Source organism: Molothrus ater, chromosome 2 (genome assembly GCF_012460135.2).
Source record: "Molothrus ater isolate BHLD 08-10-18 breed brown headed cowbird chromosome 2, BPBGC_Mater_1.1, whole genome shotgun sequence".
NCBI lineage: Eukaryota > Metazoa > Chordata > Aves > Passeriformes > Icteridae > Molothrus > Molothrus ater.
Genome location: NC_050479.2, coordinates 64,908,115 through 64,936,043, shown reverse-complemented (window position 1 = coordinate 64,936,043; position 27,929 = coordinate 64,908,115). Strand labels below are relative to the sequence as shown.

Sequence of the window (27,929 nt, the reverse complement as noted above, 5' to 3'; positions counted from 1 at the left end):
TAGCCTACCACACACTGGTAGGTTGCTTCCCCAAGCCTGTGCTTTTAAAATCCTAGTTTGCTTTTGTGGCCAACACATAGAAGAGTCTAAAGTGGCTGAGATGCTCTGGTGATGACTCACCCAATTCAAACTGGTTGGAAAGGTTACCACAGGTTTGTCTGACTTCTTCACTGTCCCAGCCAAGAGGATAGAGGGCACAACCAGAGCCGATCAACAAACCTATGGAGAGAAAAGGAAATAAAAGTTTGTACAAGCAATTGCCATTAGCTTAAACACAGGCTGCCACTTGGGAATCAAAGTGTCAAACTGCAATTTGGGAATCCCAGAGAAAAGGAAGTCTCTTCTTCTCCTAAAAATAGATGAAAACCATTTGGACTGCTGCCTTCTGCTGCAGTGTTTTAGAGTGGTCTGTGGGATGGAGCCAGTCTGAGTAGTTCAGCAACAGAAGCCATGCTCCGCTTCTGAAGCTTTTATCTGAGATCTTTTGGACTCCTCTACTCTCCAGAATGGCTTAATATGCAGTTTGGAATACACAACATGTGGTTAAATAGAAGTGTATTAATGCCAGCATTTACAAGCTGATTGCTTCTGATTAATTAAAACAACAATCAATCAGGGTCCACCTAGGTTCCATCAGGAAAACTGTCAGTTGTGCTAATCTGTTGCCATTTTCCTTTGTTTTTCACTCTTTCAAAAGCAAGGTTTCATACCACTTGATCAATGCATACCACAGGTACACACTCCACAAAGTTTTCCTGATTCATTCAGTGGAAACAACTGAGGTCTTGAGTCGTTTACATGTTATTATACTTGGTTTAACATTCACAAGACACTTTGCTTTCTCCAGCCCTGGTGCTGCCCCAAACAGACGTGTTTTGGCAAATCCTGTTCCTTCACAAGACATTGCAGGGAATCAGCAATGCTCCCATGCACCATGACTGTTTTGCAGAAGTGGCATTTTTATCATATTGCATTCTCAGCTGTCACTGCAGCAGCTGCCAAAAGGCCGATGTAGCTGGCAAAGCATTTTCCACAGACAGCCTAGAGAGGACATTTCAATGTATGTTACAACATTGAAATGCTGCCTCCTTTGCCTCAGATCTTATTGATGAGATTGGAAACAAATCAGTGTGTAGATAATGGGCTAGGAGCACCTGACACTTCACAGGCTGTAAAGCCAAGCAAGCCCTCCCAAGGTTTGCAGGGGTACCCTTTACCTGCGAGGCAGAGCACAAGGTTTCAAGCCCTACAGCTGTCACTTGCTGCCTTTGGGCATACCTCTCAACCTCACATAATCTTGCTCCTCCTCTGCTGATGATAAGGAGCAGTGCTCCCTGGCAAAGCACTTCTGCTGCCGTGCTCTCAGGACAGGAAAGCCCCAGGTGTTGTGACAGAGTCACTATGGACATCACACCAGTCTAACAGGAGTCCTGAGAGGGATGATGGCTCAGAGCCTGGAACTTGCCATTCTTTTCTCCTGTTTCCATTCTCAAGATTCCTAAGCTTCTCATATTGCTGATGTTCCTTAAGATGGAAATAATTTTATTATGCTCTTGATTTGCTCAAAGACACACCTCAACAAGGCCCTGAAGTCCAGAAGTGGTATCTCATCTTTCTTCAAAAGATGCTTAATGCTCTTAGCATCTTGGCTGTTAGCAAAGTAGCTCAGCAACTTCCCTGCTGCTCCTCCAAGCACACCAGCCCCTGTTTAAGCCCAATATTAGCTTCCTGGAGTTCAAATTTTCTTCTTGCTGCTCAAGCCTATTTCTTCCTTCCCTTGTTGAGCAGTCATTGCCTGCTCCTGTCTCCATATCTACATCAAATAATGAAAAAGAAATCCCTGAGGCAGCCCTCTCTCAGATGGAGCATTCATTCACCCAACAGCTGTGACAGGAGAAAAGCAATTAAGGACATTTGAATGCTAGGTATTTTCAGAACTCTGCCTGATCTGGGTATGGTTGCTTCTAATGTCCTCACTAATACCTTTCACAGTATCATTTCATTTTTTTTCCCCTAGGGCTGTAGAGCTAAGGGCAGCTCGTAGAATCCATGTAAATGAGAGTCACTTCTAATTAAATTCTCAGAAAGGATGTTTCTCATACAAGAGAATTTAGGCCAAAACTGAGTCTACTTTTGTTAAAGACAACCTAAGACTCTCAAAAAGCCCCTGCTGATTCTCTCTTGAACTGTTAAAGCAAGAGGTGTTGTGAAGCACAGACAGCATGGGTAGTGTGCTAGGAAGGGGCAGGACCCCATAGGGCAAGGAGGAACATCACCACTGATTATGAGAATGGTCGGGGAAGGGAGGAAGAGCACCTGGATGCCAGAGTCAGCTTCACAGACCAGTGGACTGTGGCAGCCCCAGCCAGTGCTGCCGTGGTTCTGACCCCTTCCCACCCTGCTCGTGGTGCCCAGTGCCAGCCCAGGCAGCCACAGCTCAGGAGCTGCTCTGCCCAAAGTGAAGTGCCCTGGCTGGGCTGTTTGCACTCAACCTGTGCACTTGAACAGTCTGTCTGGGAGACCTCACAAATGCTCAGAGGGCTCTGCTGCGAGGGCAGGGAGATGTATGTAGGGGGTAGTAGGGCTTGCACCCGCCAGTCTTGGACCAGATTAAACTGCGCCCAGCCCTTCCCCACAAACAGGTCCTGGGAAAGCCTTCTGCCCAGTTCTTCCAGGAGAGCACAACAGCAGCACTGCAGGCAAGTGAAAGGACTATTAGCATAACAATGCTGCTCCTCCAAACCCAGAACAGACTCTTACTCAGCCCTTGCCAATTACTCTCCTCAGGTGGCAAGAGTGTCTAGTGCCCACTGCATTCACAGACTGTTTGTTTTCAGCTCTCTTTAGGTTTTGTTGCAGCAACAGGTTGTTGTTTGGGTTTTTTCCCACGAGTATTGCTCACGGCACTTTCCACTGCCACTCTCCAAACACAGCTCATCCTTTTCCAAACATGAGTACCTGTTTGCTCTTTCTGCCTCTGATGCTACAGTGCATCAGTGATCACAAACCTCGGCGATTTACCTCCTTCCCTATTCAGGCCCCTCTTTTCCCATTTCTGTGCACCCATGTCTGTAAGTTAAAAGCCCAGTTTCACTGAAAATAAATTCTGGGATTCAGTCAAAAATTCCTTAGCAATGCAATATACTGTAATGTTGAATTGCTCCAAAGGATCTCACACATGGATGCTGGCCCTTAAAGCCATTCCAACACTGTCTAACAACCAGCCCACAGGACCCACCACTGAGCCTCACCATTAGCTGTGCCTCCTATTAAGAGATAAACCAAATAAGGGAAAACTATGTCAGAAAGCTTCCTTATCCCAGTGACAGCTGGCTCTCCAGCTGGGTAGGGGCTTATCAGCACTGAGTTTCACTTGTGAAGTACCAGTCACCGAGCAGTGCAGCTTCTTTTCCTCTCACAGCCTGTGCTGACTGGGATGACGAGATCAAATGGGAACCTGCTGCCTATTGCTGGTGCTGCCACATGACCCCAAAGCATGAGTGGTGCTTTGTAAGCATGCTTATATGCAAAGGACAAGGTATAAAGCCATGGGCAAGCTCACACACTTCTTTGAGTGAACACAACACCTTTCAGAGACCAGCAGAGTGTCAGGAGCTCCCATCTGGCAAAAAGGCTTATATATATATATATTTGTTTTGTCACAGGTACCCACTGGCCACAAGACTTGAAGCTGTAGCTCTGACATGTCCTTTGATATCACTGGTTTTCAGCCGGTTTTGACTGACCTTCAGACAGTTCCCCTTTGTGGTGCAGATGCACCTGCTGTGGATTTGTGTCTTGACAAAACACTTGTGTCCTCCAGTACCTCTTGCAGGCAAGGTTCAGGCCAGGCTCAGGGATTTGTCATCAGCATAAGATTTCCACAAAGATTTAGAGCTTGCTAGTCAGCAAGAAAAGGTTTCACAAGCTTTGCTTTATGCCCTGAGGTATATTTTTATCTATGAGCATGTGTGTGTCATGTCCCATTGCTTTCAGCAGGATTCTACATGACTTCAACAGGGCTGATGCTGCCTTGGTCTGCATGAGCACTGAAGCTGAGAACTGGCATTTGGGGTCCCTTATTGTATGCACCAAAAATGTGGAGTGTGCCTATGGTGTGAATAGGACTTGGACAAAAGCCCCTCAGTCCCTTCCTTCCCTTCTAATCAACCCATCCCTGTTTGTAAGCAACTGTGTGGATCAGATCCTGCAAAAGCAAAAAGGCATACCATTACCGCTAATAATTCATACATGCTCACAGCCAATTTATTTAATCACAGAGGATGTAGATCCTGCTGAACAGCTGCAACATTCAGTGGAAGATCCGAGTTGAATCCAAGGGCTGCAAACCCAGTGGAAATCATTAAGCTAATTTTGCAGCTTCAGTAAAGAGCAGTTACTAGTTTAGCTCAAAAGTCACATTCTGGCCTGCTTTACAGTTATTGCATTTACCCAGCTATGCTACCCAGGATACTACACCCATCTTTACAGCTGCTTAAAATGCTTAGGATGCCTAAAACATTTTTTTAAAAAGGAAGGAAACCAAAACAAACAACCTGCTGTAATTACCATCCTCTGTCATCTTCCATTATCCACTACAGTTGTGAAAAGAAATTGAAAGGGGAAGGAAATGTGCAGATCCCTAAATGGCACCTTCACAAAAGGGGCTGCAGCCTCGAGCTGGGAGAGACCCAGCCAGTGGGATGGGTCAGCAAGTGGAGGTGCTGGTGGCACTTGGCAGCTGTTTTAGATGATGTGCAATGTACCAGTGGAGGTGTTGGCACTGTCACAGACCAGCTTTTCTGGAGAGGTTCCACATTTAGGAATGAAACAGGCTCCTTGCCCTGCTCTGTGAAACACTGCTATTGTGAATGCTGCATCTGGCTCAATTTGCTAGCAAGGCATGGGCACAGACATGCAGGGCTGACTGAGCACAACCAGCCTTGGCAATCCAAAGCTGGAATTAAGACCTCGGCTCCAGTACTTAAGAGGGTCCCAGACAGCCCCTAGGCTCTTTGTGTGGTCCATGCAGAATGATGGATCTCTTCAAAAAGTGATCTAAAACCAGCCTAAGTGAGGAGCTGCCCAGATCTACAGATTATAATTCTGCAAACCAGAGGGTCAGACAGTGGATGCCTTAATATTAAACCATCCAGAGTAATCCTTGTCCCTTCCAGACTGCCTTCCCTGTCACTCTTGCTGTGAGTATAATGCATGATCATATTTTAGTAACACTTAGCACTTGAAAGATGATCTTGTCTGTCTGGAGTGGTGTTTGTGATTGAAAATAATTACATAGAATAGGTTCTGCATATGGTGAATGCAGCAGGGAAGGGACAGTAATTACATTAGTGGCTTGGCACAGATCTAGGTCTCATCTTTGAAGTGATAAAGAAATGATCTGTGGCATGCAGCAAATAGCTTACTCCAAGAGGTAAAATATTAAGCACTGTTAATATCTCCAAGAATATCCTGGATATGAGCAAGTCTTGAACAATAAATACAGAAGGATTAACAAACCAAGAGACAATAACCAGATTTTGCTGTGGGCAAAATGACTGGACTCATAAACACCAAGACCTATCAGCAAAAGCCAGTGCACAACATTGGAAACTTGCAAATCCCTGTGGTGAGCTGTCCTCAGATTGCTGCTGTGGCTTCAATGGGAGCCTCCACTCAGGACCTGATGTGCCTTAAACAATCCATGCAGACATCACATCATTAATTAATTGCAACCGTCCTGACCATTCAGAGCTGAAAGTCCTGTTTTACAGCTCTTCCTCTCACTTGTTGAGGGCACAGTGTTCCCTGATTGCTAAATGGCTCATTCTTGGTTATTCTGTCAGTCCATTTGATGATTTCATCCCCCAAAATCTGTTAAATAAAGCCAAACCTTCCATAGTCTCCTTCCTTCTCCCTTGCCTAGGGTGAGTGAATCTAAGCACATGATTCAGCTAAGTCTGATGATGAAAGCCATCAGTTTGATGAATAAAGAGAGGTGGTGATGGCATTGAATGAGGCACTTAGCTTTGGACTCAGCCTCAGAGGCTTGCTGCTACAAAATGCACTTTAAAATGGTAACTGAACCCTTGGTGGCTTTCCTTGATTATGGGCTTGTTAAGAGCTTTTTACATGCACTCATTTTTGTATATCCTCAGCTCCAGACAGTTAAACCCTATGAATGCAGTGAAAGAGACTGCTGGGCACCATAAATGCCTCCTTGCCCAGCAGTTAGAGCAGCCTGCACTGCTGTAACAGGGACCCTGGGAAGCCTCTGAAGAAGGAAAGAGCCCTTCAGTGGGCCCTGTCATTGTAAAATTCCAATTTGTATTTTCACTTAGAAAAATAAAAGGAATGGGCCAGACTTGATACATGTACTGCAAAGAAAAATAAAATCAAAACTGAAGGCTTCTTTTTGTACAATCACTTTTTAGTGAGAAATATCTACTTCAAATTATCTTCCTCATTTCTCTCCCCTCTTATGTACTTTTCCCCCTTTTATTTTCAGATCTCACCAAAAAGAAAACTTGCCTTTTTGTTTTGTTTGTTTTGTAAGGACTTTTTAATGTATACTGTTCATCTGACAGATATTCAGGCCATATGGAGAAGCTGACAGACAATAATTTGAAAGTCATCACTTTCAAGACCATTTTAATGATGATTCTTCCTTTCACATTTTTTTTCCTCTATTAGCCAGCCTGAATGCTCAAGGATGATAGAAAGTTTTCACATTCCCATCTGTCACTTGAAGGTACAGTAATCTTGACAAGCAAAACAAAACCAATTTTTAGATGCAGCACGGACTTTGACTCTCTGTTTCTTGTGATTTAAAAACTCACCTTGCTGTAATGATTTATCTCCTATAAAAGGGACTCCAGAGTGTGACGGTAAAATGGAGCTGGTGCCTGAAGTTGTCTGTTGCTTTCAGACATACTTTATCCAACAATGTGCTTAAAGAAGAATTGGTTAAAAACTGGGATGTGAAATACTCCAGTAGACACAGCTTCTGAAGTCCCTGTTCAAAGAACCCTCTGGGAGCTGATACCAAGCAGCAATGGAGTGATAGAAGAGGGTCAGAACAGATTGAGACAAACTCCAGAGCCTGGGCAGGACAGCAGGAGCCAACAGAAGAAAGAGGAGAGCAATGCTGTGCCAGCTGCAGGCAGCCTGGCTCCCATGCCCATGGGAGTATAGCCTCAATACTGTCAGTGTCTTTATACTGGCAGCTCCCAGCACTTCACACTGAACACCCCTTCTTTAGGGTGACACTTCTACCTTCTCTCAGCACCATCACTTTGTTCTTTGATCTCTCTGTTGTTCTTCTGTTAGAGAAATGTTATCACACCAATCCCTTCCATTGCTGTTAGTATCTGTCCCTCAGGAAACCCAGACGTGGAGCTGAAATGGGCTTTTATTAGGATTAAACAGAAGATCAACACTGTGGGCAAAAGTTCTATCTTTAGTTAGTAGTCACTAAACATAGGACATTTGACTAGTTCTTTATTGAGCCTGAGCTTAATGTGCCATTTGAGAGAGGGTACAATCCTGTGAATTCACAAATGTGAATGAATTGATAAGGGACTCCCTCATCCCGGTGTTCAGGCAGTGGGGGCACAAACAGAGAAATAATTCTATGCTTCACCAAATTTCCTCCCATTTCTCCTTCAAGGGTCATGACATGGGAGACAGTTCAGGGTTTCACTCAGGTCAAGGTGTTTCTGCCACAGCCTTCCTGTAGCAGGATATTAGAGGGACTCTTACACACAAAGGAAAATTAAACATAAGGACAACACAAACCAGAAGGAATAAAATGCTACAAACTTCAGCTTGCAGATCTAGCCTCTAATAACACTGCTTAATCTTGAAAGTGATGGAAATAGAGTTTTCCACCAAGGGCAAAACCCCATCACCCTTTCTCTTCTGGTTCTGAGCTCCGGGTTTTAATTTACACCATTTGACTTTACTTAGCTCCCCTTTTCCTGACTGTCACTCCCCACACCTTTCCTGAGACTCTTTGTGTTCCTTTGGGTTACTCCACACCGTGAGCATGCACTGCCTGGCACCTGCTTGGCTCCCAACCTCAGCAAACAGGCACAGTGAGGAAATGCCACCTGCCTACTAGAGCTCTTGGAAAGGGGGGGCAGTGGCAGAGGAAGCCTAAAAATGGTATTACAAATGTGTGTCAGCATCCAGCCAGCAAAGTGCTGTGTCATGGGAGAGTCACAGCCCTCACTTTCACTGTAACAGAGCACGGGGCAATGGAGGGTGCAGATGGGAGTTTTCTGACAGATGAAACATCACTTCACTTTGTTTTTTGCTTGATCAAAGGTGGTGTGCTCCTTGCTATAGAGGTGCTTCAGGCTCAGAGAGGGAAATTTCCCCACCCAGAGACGCTTCCTTTCTAGGTGCCTCAGGTGGCACAGGGCATATCAAACCTGTGCAGATGCCTCTGCAGTGGCAATTGAGTTGAGATCTTTGTCAGTCCAAACGGGGGAGTCCAGAAGACATTTTTTCTCATACTAAAGAACGCGTAAACATAGGATTGTGTTTATGTGACTAGGACACATCTAAGCTCACATAACTCTTAAGACAGCAAAGACATTCACATGGGACTGGCAGACATGACAAAAAGGCAGCAGGGAAAGCCAATGCATCTGGATTAGCAGCTGGAGGTGGAATAGTCAAAGTCATCTCAAATGGCACTAGGCACCTGTAAGTCAGTGACTTGATTTGTGCTCCACTGGCAGTACAAACCCAGAGTGGGATTCAGTCACCCAAATACGTCACCTTCTGCCAGTTTAATTGCTGTTCAGTATCTTGCTCCTTTAGCTGCCTCTCCAGAGCAGTGCAAGGTTCCCCTAAGTCCTCTGTCATACCTGCCAGCACACACAAAGATTTTGCAGACCCTAGGTTATCTCTAACAGTGCAAGGCATCGAGATTTAGCCTAATGAGTTCCACCCAGGATATCTATTGATCTTAATGTGAGCTTAGAAACCTACCTCAAGGGGAAATAGCTGTACTGTAAACACCTTTATAAAGTGTATGAACCCGGCCCAAAGTCACTTATACTTTTCTTTATCCCTTATCTTCTATCCTTCTGCCCTTATTCTGTCCTGAAGATGCAAATATTTCAATTCCTGTCATCAATTCTCTTCCTTTATGGGAAATTACCTGAATTTTAAGGGAGAAGGAAAAGATCGAAGGAAAAACTGTGTTTCTCCGGAGTGTAAACCTGTATGCTTGACTTTAAAAGAAAACAATTTGTATTGAAAAAAGTTGCTGCTTCAAAATGGCCTTGGTCTGCCTCAGTTGCTACCAGTCAGAACTAGCTTTGGCAAGTCTCTGTGTCATTTCTCCCAGAGTCTGTCACACAATAAAATGATTGACACCAATTGTTCTGAAAAGGATGTGACATGGTCCAGTTAAAGGCAGAGTGAGTCTGCAGAGTGGAACTGAAACGCTTGAAGAGCTCCAGAAAACACTCTGGAGTTTAACTGTCAGCTCATTTTTGTTTGGCAAGCCATGATCAATGCTTGTACATTATAAGCTTTATGGCAAAAAAAAAAAAAAAAAAAAAAAAAAAACAAACAAAAAACAAACCCTGAGTGTTATCACATGCCATCAGACTTCTTTATGTGACAACCCATCTGTGTGCTCACCCTGTCGTTTTGTGACTCAGAATCAAATGCTTGACAGTTCAAAGAGTCTAGATCAGCATATGGCATATGGCATAATGTATTTAAATAGAAATCATTCCATTAGAAACACAAGGGTGCCTACTGTAAATAATAAAAGGTAGTTTAATAACTAACTTCCCAAAATGCATAACTCTCCATGTAGTCATAGTAGATAAGGCATATTCCTTTTCATTAATACGAATTTCAATAGCAAACAGAGACTAGCCAAAAAACTAGACAGAACTTTTCAGAAGCTCCATGCTCGAAGGATTTCCCGGTACATTAACTGATCTCATGACAGACTGTAAGGGGGGAATGAAGGAAATATATCCTGCATCAGTGAAGATGCCTAAGGAGAAAAATGGATAAATGGACAGGCATCCCCATATCTTTTCAACAGAATCCATTTAGACTAAGGACTAAGTCTGCAACACCCTGACTCTTGAGCATTACTCCAGTGATTCCGCTGCTTTCAGAAATATTCAGTCATGGATTAAACCAAATAATTGCTTTTCCATGTCTATTAGTTCACTAATTTATTAAAAAGCAATTGTTTGTAGATGATGAATAAAGCAACAAAAAATGTCCAGCCAATTCCTTCACTTTGGTGGCATATCCCTAAAGTCAGAGGGGAACTGGAATGGATGCAAAGCTTGTATCCAATAGGGGAATTCTGCATACCAGGCTTTTGCCATTTAAAAGTGTTTTTTTGGTTGGTTTTATTTCACTTGAGCTGTCCATGGATTAATAGAAGATCAACCACTGCACATCTCAGTAAAACTTCAACTATACTTAAGACTTTAAAGTCATATTTTCAGTACACACTCTGCAGACCCTCTGGCAAACCACAGAGTACTTTCCAAGGAAGTTCATACATGCTACTAGGAAATCTATACCTGCAATAAAAACTGAATGGCTCCGCATTTCTACTAGATAGTGTCTAAGACACCTCAAATCAAATGAAATCACTTATCTAGATAGGAAATAGAGTAAGATAAATAATGCTGTAAAAGTCAGTGGCAATCATCAAGCACAGCTGAGAATCACTTTTCATTTTATGCTTTTCTCACTGGTGCTTCACAGGTTTAAGTCTTCTATTCTGCAAAAATGGTCACACCAGCAGCGTAGTTGATACACAGGCCTGCAGCCATCAACTGCATCTCTATCTGTACAGTGTATCCACTGCTGATGGATAATGCTCAGCAAAGTGCTGTAAAATACAAGAGAGCTGGTGGAGAAGAGGTCAGTGTCATTTACTCTTTGCTGCTGTAGCTGCAGCATTTTTAGCAGCTTTTTAAATACCCCTTGCATTCACAAGGCTACTTGCAGAGCAAGCAACTAAGCACATGAATTAATCTATGCATGAACAAAGGTGCATTCAGTGCTATTTGCCTTTGCGCTGAATTACAGTGGGAATTTAAAAGAAATGGAGTTAAATCTAAGCAATAATAGACTCCATGTGAAATCAATTGTTCCTATGGCTTCCTCAATTAAACTAAAACCAACTATTACCCCATTCTCAGCTACTGTGTTTTCAGTAAGAGGAACAGTAAGATTCAACACAGCTCCAGTTGGAACTGTGTGACACTCAAAATACTGTTTCATACTGTTAGACTGTCTGTTTTGTTCTGGATGATTTTCACATGCTGAAAAGCTTGCATCATGAGACATATCCAAGAAAAAAAATTATATTTTTATTTTTAAAAACAAAGAAAAAACACAGCTTTTCTGTGTTTTCTATCCAAAGGCATTCAAACTCAATAACTGACCCAATTTGCAGAGGGAAAAAGTACTCTATTGAGTCAATTTTCCTCAAATAGATCCCATTTTTCAGTTTGTCACAAAATGTGATAAATATGATTTTGGATAGGAGCTGCAGTTTGTTACAAATATATTGAACATCTGCAGCTCAGAAAAAATTGGCACTGTCACTTATCCTCTTCAGAGAGAATCCATATGGACAACCTTACCAACATCTCAAACAAACCTGACTCTTTCTGTTAATGAAAACCAGTGTGTGAGAGGGAAGAACTGAGAAGAAGTGTGTGCTTCTCCCTTCTCATGAGCCCACCTTTGAAATAATTTTGAAATTAGTTCAGTAAAGTTTAGTTAATAGACTAGGGCTGGAAGGGACATGAAGAATTTATTTAAATCATCTTTCACCCTCAAAGTCAGGATAAGCTCTACTTGTACCTTCCAAAAGATGTGTTTGTGGAATCTGTTCTTAAGAGGCCCCTCACAATGGAGATCCCACCATCTTTTAAGAGATTCTGTTCTTGTGGCTCTGTGTCTGCTACAGAAGCTTTTCACATTGTCTAACCAGTATCTTCCTGTGGCAATTCCAGTTCACCCTTAAACCATGGACTCTGCTAAACCCCTATCGGGACTCTGAGAAACCATTTCATTTTCTTCCCTCTTTGCACCACCTTTCTCTATAACAAGTTAAGCAGGCCCAGTTCATTCCTTTTCTTTCCTGCTAGAACTGGCTATTCCATACGGCCTCTTTCCCCTTCCCAGAGGATTTCTGTGGCTGCTGGCTTCACAGTCTGTTGGAATTTTCCCTTCAAAAACCAAAAAGGCATGCCAGAGTACTATGACAGCAGTTGAAAAATGAATAAAGTTAATCAAACTGTTGCTTTCAATGGAGAGAACCCAAAAGGAGAGTTAAACAAAATTAAGACCTTGAAGGGGGTGATAATACCAACTAGCAAAACCCTAATATGAACTGTGTGACTCTTGGAGCTCATCTTTGTCCCTTCTTCCTAAAAACTTTTTAGAAATAATGCTTTATGAGCAGTGGAAGACTCTTCTAGAAACTCTTCACTATAAAGGCTGTCCTTGGTAAAAACCAATCAATGCTTTGATATCATTGCCAGCACTCAACAGTTCTGCTCCAATTTACAAGATCATTGGCTTAATGGATTAATACTTAGTGAATGGAGCATGCAATTCCTAGAAACAAGACATGAATTTTTATTTGGACCTAGGAGTAGGGAATGCTAAGGAGTAATATCAGCATTGGCTGGACCTCCTACAAGGACTGAGAGAAAATTTAGGAAAAAAATTGAAGCAGAAAATGAACAGGCTATGTGGTGAATGTTAGATGGCTGCAGGAGCCACGAACAATGGTACTTAGGCTATTTATAAAGTCTTCAAGGAGGAAAAGCCCCCTATTTTCAACTCTCCTCATACCCTGGCTTTTGTTTGCATTCTTCTTTCAGAACCAGCTGACTCCTATGACACATCCAGCTCCTCACTAGTCACTTGTGCCACTGGTTCCTGCTTGAGTCCCCACAATTTATATCTCACATATCAAATGAGCATCTTATGATTTCTGTGATGCAAATAAAACCCAAAGTGATCCCAGGCCAAAGCTGTTTGACAGAGTTATGTATTCAGCAAACAGCCCCTGACTGAAGCTGGAGAGCAGCTTTTGGTGTGCAGGCTGAGCTCAGCTACTTAGAGAGGCTGCAATCCCTCTGGTGCTCCAGGTCCCAGCAGCTGCCTCCTGCTTTCCACAGTTTTCACACAATGCTGTCCATACAGAACACTGGTCTGCTAAAACATTTAAAAACATGAGCTTCCTTTATGGCTTGGACAGGGACTGGAGCAACCATGGCCTCATATGGGCTATAGGATATATTTTTAGACTTGTGAAAGTATTACACTTAATATACAAAAGCATGAGTAATTTTCACTGCTGGAAATCATTGAAAACCAAGTATATTTTATCATGAGAGAAACCCTGTCATGCTTTGACTTTCTATTCAAAACTAGAATAATACCCAGCAACTGCTTTAAGGGAAGGGATATTCCCTCCCTCCTGGATCTGACAAGACTTTTCCTTGTCTAATTTGAGTACTCCAGGGGTACCTCTATTGTAACAAAAATTGTATCCAAAAGCATTAGAAGAGCCCTATAACTAAGTCAGAAACATGGAGATCCCTCTGCTCCTGGCTTTTCTAAAACGTAAATATTCATTTTAAAATGATACGATCAGATCTTCCAGGACCAGTGGTTCATCTTTTTTTTTTTCTCCTGTCTCTTTTACTGCCACAGAATCCTTGTTTTGAATTATCAGAACAATAATTAGATTCCAGGAAGGAGGAGGGGGTGGGGGAAGCATTCTTGTCCCCCTGAGAGGAAGAGATAAAAGTTTCATTTCTGAAAGCTGATGCGCCAATGGCGGATAATGGGGAATTGGGATTCCTGCTTAACTGCATGGGAGACTTCAGTGAAGTTTATTAATAAAACAATTTAGATAAACTCCATTTATGCATTATTTGTACTAGTATCTTGGCAACTGCTTATTTAGCATCTTGAACACATCAGGAATTTTAAAGAGAAATACTGAAATCTTCCCTCAGACTGTAAAACCTTTAACAGCAGTGGGTCTGGGAAGTAACGAAGAGTTTTCTTCTTCTGCTTCTCCTTATTTTTCTTCCTCCAACCAAAAACAATTTTCTAATATCCTTGGCATAACTACTATAATGAAGCATAATTTATTTGATACTTACACAGCCCCCTTAGGATTACTTCGTGCAGATAGCCAATTATAAACTCTTACATACTTTATAGCCCTCATTACGTCTGACAGAGGCACACTAATAAATAATGCAAAACCCCTTTTGTACCCAGTCTACCTTGAGAGAATACCGGGGTCTGCTGTGGAGGGAAAAAGCACATTGTAATGCATTCCTATTTCCAAATGGACTGAAAAACTTTCTAGCTTCAGCTTGCTTCCTTGGGACACTTTTTTTCCCAGACTGGACTCCTGTGGCTTGATTCATTACTAGATAAAAATCAAGTTCAAATAGAAGTGGAACATGACATATGGAGTGTCACTGCCGTGTCACTTCCTCGTGACATCCTGTCAGCTGCAGACAAGAAAAGGGGTCTGAAGGCAGAACAGCCAGGTTGAATACAAATGAATGAATATTCGGCTGTAGGCTTTTCACTGTAACCAAGCAGAAAGGGTCAAGGCTCAAGGAGCACATGACACCCTGCCTGTGCTGCCTTTCTGGTGCAACTTCCAGACACTGCTCGTGCTCAGGTCAAGGCTCTGGAGGAGACCAAAACAGCTCTGACCATCTCTCTGCTGTTAGGATTTAAAGAGCAGTGTGAGCAACTCAGCAGAGACATGGCATTGAATATACATAGATAAGGCCCTGGTGGACTACTTTATTTTTGCCTTTAATTGACATGGTACTAACTTTAAAGAAAAAAAGCTGCAACTATAATGACTGAGAAACATTACCAAGATCACTACAGAAACCTGGGGGGTCCCAGAGGTTACAGCCAACTTCTGTCCCTACCAGGGACTTCTGTGCAACCACTGTTACTCACATTGCCTCTTGAAGCCTTCTCTTCCCTACATAAGGAAGACAGGATAAGAGTTCCAAAAGGCAGGGATTTCTTGCCTCTGTGTGTTGCTTTGAGACCTTGAGAGAAGGCGTTAAAAAGATTTAAAAATCGCAACAGCAAGCAAATAAACAAACCCAACTTTTTCATGGGTATAGCTCACCACAGTCCTTGCTCACAGAGAAGCTACTTTGACAGACTGTGATATGGGCTGCAGAACCTGAAAGTTCAGCTCCTGGCACCAACACTAAGCAATATTCACTATATGACTCATCTCCTTAGCTAATGTCTTAATGGCCACAGCAAATTAGACAGTCTGAGATTCCAGCAGACTTCTAGGTCTGCAGCATCTTCAATATCCCCATGTGGCTCAACACAAATGGGGAATGACTTTTAGAATAAAAGTCTGTGTAGTATGAATTCCTTAGTTACAGTTAAGTTAGAGCCCTGCCACTGAGCCCTGCTAGATTATGCAATTAAATCAGCAGCCCTTCATGGCTGGCTGTGAGGATGGCAATGAGCAAGAGAAACAGGGACATTTGCCTTTGTGTGCAGCTACAAGGAAATTATCTGCCTTTTTAACTACAGGGTTTGACTAATGCACGCTGAAGCACTCACCTTCAATTAGCCATTTAACCCAGCAGATCCAGCTGTGATCTGAAGAGGCTGAGATACCGCTGTTTCTCTCACAGGAGCCATAGGGAATGGCCAGAGGATGTGATAAGCAGGTATAATCCAACTTGCTGAAAACTCCTGTGTTTCCAGGAATGAGCAAAATCCACAGTATCTTTTCCATTTTGTGCACCCCTCCACTTATGATAATCTCAGCACCTACATACCTCATTTGGGAAGAACATGCTCCTGAGAAACCGTGCAAAAGTGTCAGTTGAAAATTCAATATTCTAACTCATTATTTATGTTTTGTTTCCTTTTAAAAAATGAAATAAGCATAAATAATATATGAGAAACTTTTTACATTTTGTAGGCAGGAACAGCGACTAAACTTTAATGTGTAAATACCTGCTACTTTTGGTTAAGATGATTGTGGAAACAGCCTTCGCATAAAACCTCTTCATGATGAGGTTGGGGTGTCCACAGTCTGTATATTCCCACCTGAAAAACCTGTTGGCAGTGTCAGGGTAACTTCAACACGATCAACAACAGGAACCAGAATAAGGCCATCTTCCCACCTGGCTGTCACTGAGGCATGGTTTGAAAGGCTTCCTCCTCCCTGTCTGCACCTTTCTGCTCACAACACTCCCATCATCACATCTACCTCACCTGTCCCAACAGGATATTGCCACAAGCATTTACGTGGCTGCTTTGTAGAAAATAAGCATTTTTTGCTTCCTGAAGACAAGGAACAACATAGAGTCAGAAATGAGAGTTTGGAAATGATACTTAATCCAATTTACAATAACAAAAACCAAAGATTGTGGCACTGTACTCTGCAGCAGATGACTGTGTTTCAGGTCTGAGTCTAACATGCAGCAGATTTGCAGAAAGATGGAAATGTACAATTTGCATCCAGTTCCCTGCTCCCAAGGGGCGGTTCATTCCCTGAGGTAGTCTGCTGTGATTTGCTCCCTGAAGCACATTGCTTTAATCTGTGCTGAGCACCACGGTGTGTCCAGTCCAGTTTCAAAGGTCTCCAAGCAATAAAGGTTTATGGCTTTCCTGGGGCAACTGTTCCACAGCCAAATGGCTTGCTCTGGTGTGATTTCAGGGGCACAGTTAAATGGAGGCTTGTATCTCTGTCTCACCAGGAAAATACATCTGCACTTAAGAGCTCTCATAGAATAATTTCTTTGTATATATATACACACTAAAGCAAGGTTTCTCCCCAATACTAGATGACGTCTTGTGCTCCATCACATTGACCTTTCATTTCCACTGAAGAGAAAAAGCCTCAGCTTGCCTCTCGTTCCCCACCACACAAACACCACGCTGTGAGAACAGGCAGCACAGCAAACACCAATGGCATCCCCAGGCACAGCAGCCTCCTCTGGAGCATGACAGCTCACCACTGCCTTTGGGAAGAGCTCAGTGCCACTTGCTGTGGCCACGTGGGGAGCTGAGCAGTCAGGATTCTCTCTCCCTGGGTTGAACTCCAGGTGCTCCAGCTCACCACGTGCAGTGCACCACTAACAGGCACAGCTGGCGACACAAGGGGCACTCAATAGGACTGCTCCTCCTCCTCCCCACAGCAGCCTGCTCCTATACTGGTTAATGGCCACAAAATATGGCTTTGGGATAAATTTCGTATCACAGAGGATCTTATGTCGTGCCATTTCTGAAAAGAATAGTTAGACACACTTACACATTCCCAGCTACATCTTACTCCCTTTCTCCCCTTTCCCCATGCAATTTCAAGCTAACATCAACCAGCTCAGGGAACCACACCAGCCAGAAAAGAATCACAACTTTTTAGAGGGTTATTATTCTGCTGGTATTAACTCTCCAAGTTGGCATACGGATGGATAATATAAGTGCCATGCCAAGGGCAAAGGGCCACTCCCTCTCAAGTGCCAGTTAATTATCTTAAGCAAATTATCAGACCTTTTTAGAACCCTCCATGCAACCACATAAACAGGCTGGGAGCCTAATGTGGACACATCAAGGGAACAAAGGGTGTCTAAACAGAGCTCTGGCACCTGACCAAGTCCTGGAGAGGTGGGCAGAGCTGAGGGGACCTGCAGTGCTGCCCACAGCTGAGAGTGGCTGTGGAGAAACACAGCAAGTGCGGCTGAGAAAAAGCCTTGGAGACAACTGCACAGAAATGAGACAAAAGAGGGAACTAAGTGCTGCAAACGAGACATTGAGGGATATTCAGAAACGCACAAAGTAGGAGCAGGATGAAAACTGAAAGCTGAAGGAGCACAAACTTTCGAGAAGATGGGAATAGCTTCTATATTCAAGGCAGTTAAAAGGCCAAGGAGGAAAAGATTGTGACAGGAGCAATAAACTTAGATTACTTGCATCAATAAGGAAGAATAAACTGTTGTGTTATAAGAAGGGGCCCTGCAGTCAAAAGGCAATTGGTGCTGGAAAGGGGTTTCTTAAGAGATAATCCTGTCTCAGTTCCCTGATGTATTGCCCTGCTCCCGTACTTCTCACGTTTGTTGGTTACAATGATCTGCCTAACTGCCTAATAAGCACCATCCCGTCTGTCAGCGCACAAGGAGCTCATGGCTGCAATAAAAAGCTTGGATGCAATTCAGCAATCCCAAACGCCAGGGCTCTAATTTATTCATTCATTTAGTTTTCAGTGATGCAATGACACCGGCCACAATAGTATTACATGAGGCTGGTTTAAGTATCCAGGAGAGCTCAGAGAGTGGAAAATTCAATTCCCATTGCCATGGTGAGCGATGTATGCCACTGAAGAGAGCTTAACTCCCAGGGTAAGAAGGGTGTTCTCCCTGCAATATTCCTTTTGAGCATGGCCACTGTACTCACAAAGAGCATTATCAAAACTCAGAACTCATTTACTCTGACCAGGGGGGAGGGGCGTGACGATTCCTCCAAATCTCATTTTTGTGGAAACTCCTTCCAGCAAGCAGTAGTACTGAAAATATGCTGCTGAAAATAATCAAATAGATCTACTACATCAGGCACTAAAAAGTCCTCTGCAAATTTGGGCGAGGGAAATGTTTCCTAATTCCTTACAAACCGTCCCAAGAGATGCCTTCTGAGGACTCTATCATTAGCTGCCACTCAGCTGACACTAATTCAGCTGGTTTGGGGTATTTTCCATAGGCAGAAGGGTGTAAGAACATAAACAACTTCCTTTATTGACCCTTCACATCATAAAAAGGAGTTGGGCAGACAGTTTACAACAGAAAGTCCTTGCAGTAGGTACAGCTCCTTTTTGCTCCACAGAGCTGTGGCAAAAGGTGCCTTTGACACCCCCCTTGTAGTGATGCACCCCCTCTGCTCTGATGCAGTACCTCGAAGCAGGGGTGCACAAAACACCAGCAGTGACACACTGCATGCCTAGAGCCTGTGGTGCAGTGAATCAGGGGCAGCTGCTTTGTACCCAGCTTTACATAACTCCTGACAGGCCTATGAGCACAAGTCAAGGGAAATGTTATTCATACAATTGTAAAAAATAACAGTGGTTTGCAAATGTTTACATGTTCAATTATATATAAGCCTTCCCCAGTGAGTACATCTGTCTCTTTTTGCTTTTCTCTGTCAGTCAAAATGCCTCTCAAATGCAGAAGCTGAATGCTGCAAATAAACATCAATGGAATTCTCCTTCCAGCAGGCCAAATGAAAAGTGGGGACAGAGAAATATGTGTTTGTATTCTTTTCTGAAGGGTTCTCTGGGCTGGAATTGCCTCAGTTGGAAGCTTGCTAGTTTTAAGAAGCCATTTTGCTTTGGTGAATGCTTTGCATGAATTTTTTCCTCCAGCATTTGAAATCAGGGACAGCCCTTTATCTGTAATCCCTGACTAGGTTACAGATCCTGCAGCCACACCTCTTTCCTCTGACAGATGATGATTTTAATGGTAGACCCAGAATACTGATGCTTTTTGATGGGAGGAGAGAAAGGTGGCATGGTATATTACTAAAAGACCACTTTAAATCAGAAGGTAGGAGCAAGCTGCCTGCAGGAACAATGGGAGAGACAAGAGAAGGTCAGGGCAAGTCAAAATGTTTTGTACTTGTGACAGATAAAGTGCCTTCCATGGGGTTACTGCAGCTCAGTTTTCATGGGGCAAATAAAGCTCTTATATTTAACAGCCCATGTTATTTCTACATTTCATAGATATCTCCTTGTCTAGGGACATTGGAGAGGAGCTGACTACATGCAGAACCTGTGGAAGACAAGAGGGATTTCTATGTCCCCTTGTACTCACTCAGTTTTCGCTTGTCTTTCCCAGCTGTTACAGGGGACATGGGAAACTAGATTGCTATGCCATTCCAAGGTGGAGGTGTCCAGAGGCAGGCTGACTCAGTCCCTGAATGGGGAGGTGGTATCAGCCACAGGTGCTGCTGCTCATCAGCAAGAAATTAAATGCTTAAGACATTCCCTTAGCAGAGTCATGAAAACTCTCCTTTCCCCTCAGTAAAAGAAAATCACCACAAAGTTGCTTGCCTTAACCTTTCTTTTTTATTTTAATAAATCTATTTTGCCTCAGTTTCTGTGCAGAAAGATCTTAGGTGACGCAGTACAGGTCAGCCAGTGTGACTAATTTAATACAGATGGAAGAAGCTAGAGACAAAGAGTAGCAAAAGTATGACATCATTATAAAGTAAAATTTATTTCAGCTCCTGGGGAGAATATTGCATTCATTGGGGAGCAAATGAAATTATTATGTCTGGAGAGAAAGATTCAAAAAGTTTATTTGTGGGTCTCCTTCCTCACCTTACCAGAAAAAGAAGAGTTAATGCTGCTGCTTGGTATCAACTTTATAGTCAAGGAGATTATCAGAATCCACTTAAAGATGTGGAGCGCAGCAGCACCTTTCCTAAAAGGCAGCAGTCTGTGGGCTGTGCCAGGATGGGATATGCTTGGTGGGCAGCCCTGCTGTCTGCCTTGTGAAATCAAGGGTAGCCATTTGACACTCAGAGAAAAATTAGGTCAAATCACTGCATTAAAGGCAGACCAGAGAAAACAGTGCTGATGAGGAACAATGGCTGTGTGACCAATTACAGCAAATGCTGCGATGTGTGCAGGGGCTGCGTTACATTTTCAGCTAAACTCCTGGGAGAAATGCATTATTTATTGGCATTACTTTGCCAATTATTTTAATGCAATATTTATTACTGCATTAAACAATAAGCCTTAGATCTTTGTAATGGAAGAGGAAGACGCTTGCTTGGTCTCAAAGCAGAACACCAAAGCACAGCCAGGCCCCGCTTGTCCTCCCCCAGAAGTTTATTAATGAATGAACTGCTCCTAACAACCCACTCTCTTTTTCTTCCCTGCCCTCCCCCTTTTCTGTCTTGAACTTCCAGCAGAGAATTGAGTCTTTGTTATCACTCAGGCTGTTGGTGAACTTTAACCCCCTGCAGCAGCCTCATGCTGCCCCATGGATGATGTTCCAGTCCAGAGATGGGTGAAAACATTCCCTGTCCACCCTGCCAGCAGGATCAGGACCCAGGGCTGTCCTCTGCCTGTGTCTGGATATGTTTCAGGGTCCTTCAGCACAGAAATGGGCTGGGTATTTGCAGCCATTGAGATGGTATCAGAAGATTTAAAGCATTACAGGGGGAAGAATGGGTTTAATGGATGTTCTTTCATTTCTAGGCTCTCTCTCCATCATATGCAGCCCGCACGAAGTAATACACTGGCAACAATGATGTGGGAAGAAGCAGAAGAAGCCTTGGTAACACTACAGTGTTTCATTAATGGATCTTGGTTTTCTTCCCTTTGAACTTCTTCAGGACATTAAATATTGCATCGTACCATAATTTCCTTTTCTAGACGTGAAAAATACTGTGAGGGGTTCCTGCTATGCAACTTAATTACACTACTCATACAACTCTAAAGCCTAATCTTCAGGCACATTTTTGGATACCTGACAGATGGACCAACATGCAGTTATTAGAGCTATAAGGGGAAATACTGTGAGGCCAATATTTACACTGCAGTGGCTTTAAGGGTTCAGTGGGAATAAGCTGGACTCCAAGGACATTTTAGTGTGCTTTGGATCATGCCTGCATTAAGAAAGAGATCACAATGGTTCTTATCAATGGTTGTGGAAACCAGATGGCAGGGTCTGGTTATTGAGGTTTTATTTCCAGGAAGTATGTAAATCCTCTATTTTATAAACACATCTCCTTTTTATAATATGAATGACAGATGGAGTAAGAGGAAATTGCATAATAAAATGAGTAAAAGCTGATATCAGTTTGAATTTGTTCAGACACTGATGATTATCTCACGCTTTGAATAACAGACATCTGCATGCCTCTCATTAAAGCAGTAGTCTCTGAGCTACTCTGTCACAGCTGCAAGTACTCCTAAGTTTTTCAAATAAAACAACTGGTTCAACCACCAAAACCACCAGGTTGTGGTATCTCAAAAAAATTAAACAGCCTTGACTTTTCAGGACTCACTAGCTCGTTTGCATTAACATCAAAGTTCCACAAAAGGAAACCCCCCTGTGGGATTTATAGCATGTAAACAGTCAAATTAATCCAGAGCTTGGTGAGAGATTGACACAAAAGAGTAGAAAGGTGCAAAGCACAGCTTAATTAGACCATTATATTCCACAATGACCAGCACATGGATTATGGAAATCCAGCTTTATTAAAGTCCTGGATATGCTTATTTTGGTAGAGAGCTGATATTCCAACTTAATATTAAGTTCAGAGAGTAATAATTATTATTATTATTATTACATGGACTGGATCCAGTATGACTGCCTTACACAGGGAAGCACCCATGTTTTACCTTTTCAGCACTTAAAAACACTGAGTAAAATAATTTAGCTAGAGCAAGAGCTAGTGTTTTGAGACAGGGGAGAGGGAGAAACACACCTGAATTTTGCCAGAGCAATCCAGTCTTAAATCAGATTTGCTTGGACTGGGCCCAGGCTTAAGTCATCTTTAGTTATCACAGCTGGGGTTGTGATACTGAGGGACAATGAGCTTCATCTTATTTTTTCAATTTCCTGAGAGTTACAGGCTGCTGGGACTGGTCAGTCAGGCCAGCTCAAAAGCTACGTAGGCTTGCTGGGCAATTTTAGGAAGAAAGCTGTTCTTCAGAATAGCCTTAACCAAATATAAAAATTCACAGACAACAGGTACAGTTTGAGGAGGAGTGATAGGGACAAGAGCCAAAAAGACGCTTGTAAATAGGAATGTTTGTAAACTAGGAAATGTAGGGTTTGTGAGCTGAATAGCAACCCTGACAGAAGTATTTGGCCAATACTCTCAGGCACGTGGAGTGGACTCTTTGGAATGGTGCTGTGCAAGGCCATGAATTGAACTTGATGATCCTTATAGGGCCCTTCCAGCTCAGCTTATTCCACGATTCTGTGATTCTGTGAGATGCGAGATAACTGGTGTGAGCTAGCAAAGACAAGGCATGATGGAGAGGAGAGTTTGTGAGGGAACTTCCAGTGGGTACACGGGAACAAGAGATGAGAACAAACAAAAGTGTCTATTTAGTAGATTAATGCAGAGTCAAGAAACCCAAAGGAAATTATAGGGACTTTTTTTCTCAGAAAGTTAAGCAAAACACAGTTGTCCCATAGGAGTATTCACAGGGTTAATCATGCTGTTAAATAAGCCCCACATCAGGATGCAGGAGTACTGCCTTTTGGATGTCCACACCACCCACCTTTCTGAAGCCTGAAACCTTTCCACATGGGCCATGTTGTTCCCTCTAGCACCAACTCTGCACGGTCCTGGTGGAACCAGCTGTCCAGAAGCCTGCTCAACTACTCCTTACAACCCTGTTAATTCAGGAGTACTTTTAACTGATAATAGAAGACCCATTATGCCTAACTCACTGCTCTTTAACTCCATCAAAATGGAGGAAAATATTTCTAATGCATGCAAAAATTCAAGCCATGAGCTTCTTCAAAGACCCCAACAGCTTAGATGCTATGCATTGCTCTATTATGAGTCATTATGAAATTTATAGGGCTGTTTTTTATCCAGGAACAATCAAAACCTTCATCACAGGACTCCCTTTGTGCAAGATCTCCTGGTGTATTGAGCAGTTGCATATTGCCACACACAAAACAATTCTGAGAATGTTTTTTTTCTTCTAATAGAGTATTAACTGCATTTGTACAATACAGAATTATATTATTTTCAGCATGGTTTTGTTTCCAGCCACACTACCAGGCAGAAAAAAATACTTATCATTTAGAAATGTCAGCTGAGAAAAATAAATCTAAGGCACATTAAATCATACAACAAAAATGCTGTAAGAAAGCCTCTCACTGCTCCATTCGTGCCCTGGAGCTTGCTGATCATTACATATAAAACACACGCTTATTCTCATAAAATGCATTAAGATTTTATGGCACAGTGTCTTGAAATCAGTCAGAAACAACCTAGAAATGTCATTAGTGGGTGACTGTGCTATGTGAATTATAGCTTTTGCCCAGTATATTATTTCATACCCTGAGAAATTTGACCTACTCAAATCATAATTATTTTCGTTTTCATCTGAACATTAGCCCTGCTCCATCTATGGGTGAGTAACTCGCCTGGCTCAAAGTCCATTCCCCTTGGAAAGCAAAGCGTACACCAGCGCATTAGGAAAACAAAGAGCCAGTCTCTGTTTCATGTTAAGCTGAACACATCTGGAAAAACAGGTCTTGTTATATTTGGTGCACACTGCATGGCTGCTCTGAGATAGCAAGGCAAGCACCACTATTTCAGATTTAAAAAAAAAGAGTAATAATGTACTGTTTTCTGACTTGGCAAAGAAGATGCTAAATAAATCATGTGAATTATTCAGTGTTGAGAGACAGGTTATATTTTCTTTCTGCTCTTTGCTCAGTCTCACATGACTTTAATACATGCAGAGGTGAGAAAAAAGGCCTTTCTTAATCTCTGAAGTATGGCTTCCTCAGTATTGACTGTAAATTGGGTTTTTCTAGGTGAATGGTCCGAATCTGGGTCTGCTGAAGCAACTGCCAGGAATGACAACACAAGGTTAGACTGGCATCTCCATCCTCCTAAAATTTCTACAGTTGGGCAAGTCTTCTCCATTTTCCTCCTTTTCCTTCCTGCATCTTTCCAAATGGTGTGCTGAGATGAACACTCATGTTGGCAAATCTCTCTGTATCCTCACATCACCCCAGAAGTCCTGCGGGAGAGGATGCCCACCAATGCTATGCACACGTGCTGCCAAATCCTGCTGAAGAGGATTCAGCAGGAACAGCCTGTTCAGCAGGAACAGCCTTCTCCTGGATATTTATGCCTCCCTGCTCAGAGCTCAGGTCTGACAGAAGTTATGATACCTGAAAGTACTCCATCAGAATAGCAATAAACATTCCCTAATGCAACAGAGTGCCTGACTTACATGAAGCCTTTCTTCACAAGCGCTTTAAACAGAGGATTACAGTTCCCTTGACACAGCATAAATCCTGGGTGACATGCTGGATGCCATGAATCAAATTAACACTCCAAGGGCTGCACCAGACAGTGGCTGGCTCCTGAAGGCAAGGGGAGAGGAGAGCCAGAGGAACGCCCCTTCGCTGCTTTGCTGCGCTCATTCTGCACAAGAGCTACAAGGCCATTGAGCTAATCACCACCATAAAAGCATTATTTCAATGGCTCCTACATGTGACAGCATTCTTTACTACTCTGCCCTGCTAATTTGTCTCAGCTCTCCCCTTTGGTTTTCCTCACTCTGAGAGATACTCTATCAGTACTGGGCCTTTTGGTAATTAAACCTGCCAGGATGCCTGACTTTTGTCCTGGGACAGGTGTCCATCATCAGCCAAACACTCCCAACAACTCCATTCATGGCTGTCTGCAGATGCACATTTTGAGGGACGTCACAGGACTGTGAGGCCTTCAAGATTTCACCTTCTCTATGTGACTTTTGCTGTGTCCTTTTGTGATATGCTGGGACATGGATGGATGTGACCATTCTCTGGCTTAAACCAGGGACATGTGAGGGGAGGGTTTAGATTAGGACCCCACAGGGCATTGCAAACACTGCTGGTCTCTTCATCAGAAAGGCTCATCCCAAGAACTGGAAGAGAGGAAGGGAAGATTTTTATTGTTTCACTGGCCTTCATTGTTCTCTCAAATTTTCCTACCTCATTCATGAATGCATCCAGACTTACATTTGGGGAAGGGAAAAGACTCAGGTCTCTTTTTAAAGGTAAGGATTTTGCTGTATGTGTTTCAGATAAATTGTTGTTGTTTTAAATCACAAGGTTAGACCAGATGTAAACTTGGAGGAGGGATTACAAGTTCAGCTAAGATGAATGCTTTTCATGTGCTCTCACTACACCTTATTTGGCTTGCTGGATACTACTTCTTTGGCAATTCTTGCAAGGTGGAGTTTTTGTCATTCCATATTACACAAATATAAATCAGTGAAGAAGATCAAATATAAACAGCTGTAATAATGGCAATAGACTGTATTTTGACTGCTTGTCTTTAAAAAAAAGAGTGGTTACAGTATCATCCCTATTAATATCTTTTCCTTGAAAGATCTGAATAATGGCTCAAATGTTATGGAATCAGATTTATAGAATCATAGAATAGTTTGGGTTGCAAGTGACCTTTAAAGGTCATCTGATCCAAGCCCCTGCAATAAGCAGAGACATCTTCAAATAGATGAGGTTTATCAGAGCTCTATTCCACTCGAGCTTGAATGTACTGTATATTTTTGGTGTGAAACCAGAAAACTGTGGATATTTGTAATGCATTAATTGTCACATCTCATAGGTATATATCCTTCCGTGTACATGATGTTACAAAGGCATAAAAAAAAAGAGTGCTTATAATGTAAAAAAAAGGAGAGTCTAAAGAGTCTAAGGAACTATGTAAATGGCAGAAATTATATACCAAGACATTGAAAGAAATAAGTAGTCTAAACAGAGGTAGTATCACAAACACAAAATATTATTTCAGACCAAAGAGGATATAAGAGACATAAGTGATAGCTGTACAGCTCTGTAGATATAAAGATGTAGAGATATTAAATTCATATTATTATATCCTTTCCACCAAGAAAGTCGCAGTCAACTTAAGGCATATTCCTTTCTTTAGAATAATGCAATTGAAACCCCCAAAAATGTCTCTAAGGAAAAAAAGTAGTTCAACATTAGCATCTATGGTGAAAAGTAAATAAGGAAAAAGTTAAAGAAGTGGTGAGGAAGGACAGAAAAGATGCTAGAAGAGCACCCTGTTCAACAATACAAGATTCATATTGATCTGGAAATAAGAAATCCATCATCTAATCCTTCTGTGGTGATGGTACTCATGCTGCTATAATAACCTTGGAACTGAGATGTGGAATGCAATTATAGATGGTGGAATAAAATAGATTGAATTAAATGATTTTATACTGGACTCTGTCATTTGTCAAAGAATAAACTTTCCCCCCTTTCAGTCTAAAATGCTCCTTAGAATGACGATCAAACCACTGCCCTAAAATGAAAGTTCCCCCTCTGCAAGGCCATGCCTCAAGTAAGTTTACAGGACATGAGAATTCCAGGATTTCATAACAAAAGCTTGAATTTTCTTTTCCAGGGGTAAGTGTCCCTTCAGTCAGATTAGCACCTCTTACCTGACTGAGTCCTCTCTTCTTACCGTCAATTGATCTTTCTCATGTACAGCACAGAAGTGTCACAACCACCACCCAATGCTCACCCTTCATTTAACCCATGCGCCTTTTTTTTTTTTTGCAAATATGGCAGACAAAATCTTATAATTCAAAATATGAGAATATTTTGAATTCTAAGAAATGAAAATAAGGAAACCATGTTGCAAAACAGGATGCTTTCTCCCCTAAAATATTCAACAGAGCAACACATAAGTAAGTCCCTACAGACTAAAGTAAATTTAAACACCTTCTGCATTTTAATCAGACATTTCCTTCTAGGTTTAAAAAAAAATATCGCCTAATGTGCCTAGTTTCTCCTTCTAGGCTGACACAGGAGCTAATGTGCTGAAAATCTTGTGGACTCCTCACTAGGTAGAATTAGCTCATTTTTTTCTTTTTACTGAATTAGCTATATAAAAGAAAGAAGATCTTTTACATTCTACAATCTGTGGCCAAATGCAGTGAGACAGCTGCAGTTTTAAAGAGCATCCTGCACTAAATGAAATCCTAACAAATGAAAGTTCAGCGCTTAGAAATGTGTCTTTTCAAACTGTCATGTAAAATCTTTTGCCTTTAACTTGTGTTATATCAAAGTTTCCACTTATATCTAGAGCTACAAACTAGATTG

At 42.3% G+C, this 27,929-nt stretch overlaps 1 protein-coding gene across 1 annotated transcript in view; it reads right to left on the bottom strand.

The window, feature by feature from the left end:
* LHFPL6 (LHFPL tetraspan subfamily member 6) overlaps nucleotides 1-27,929 on the bottom strand; it is a 137,394-nt gene that overhangs the window by 13,208 nt on the left and 96,257 nt on the right. The window contains exon 3 of the mRNA XM_036390632.2: nucleotides 121-219. Within this exon, the coding sequence (XP_036246525.1) occupies nucleotides 121-219 (99 nt within the window). The remainder of the gene's footprint in view (nucleotides 1-120; nucleotides 220-27,929) is intronic.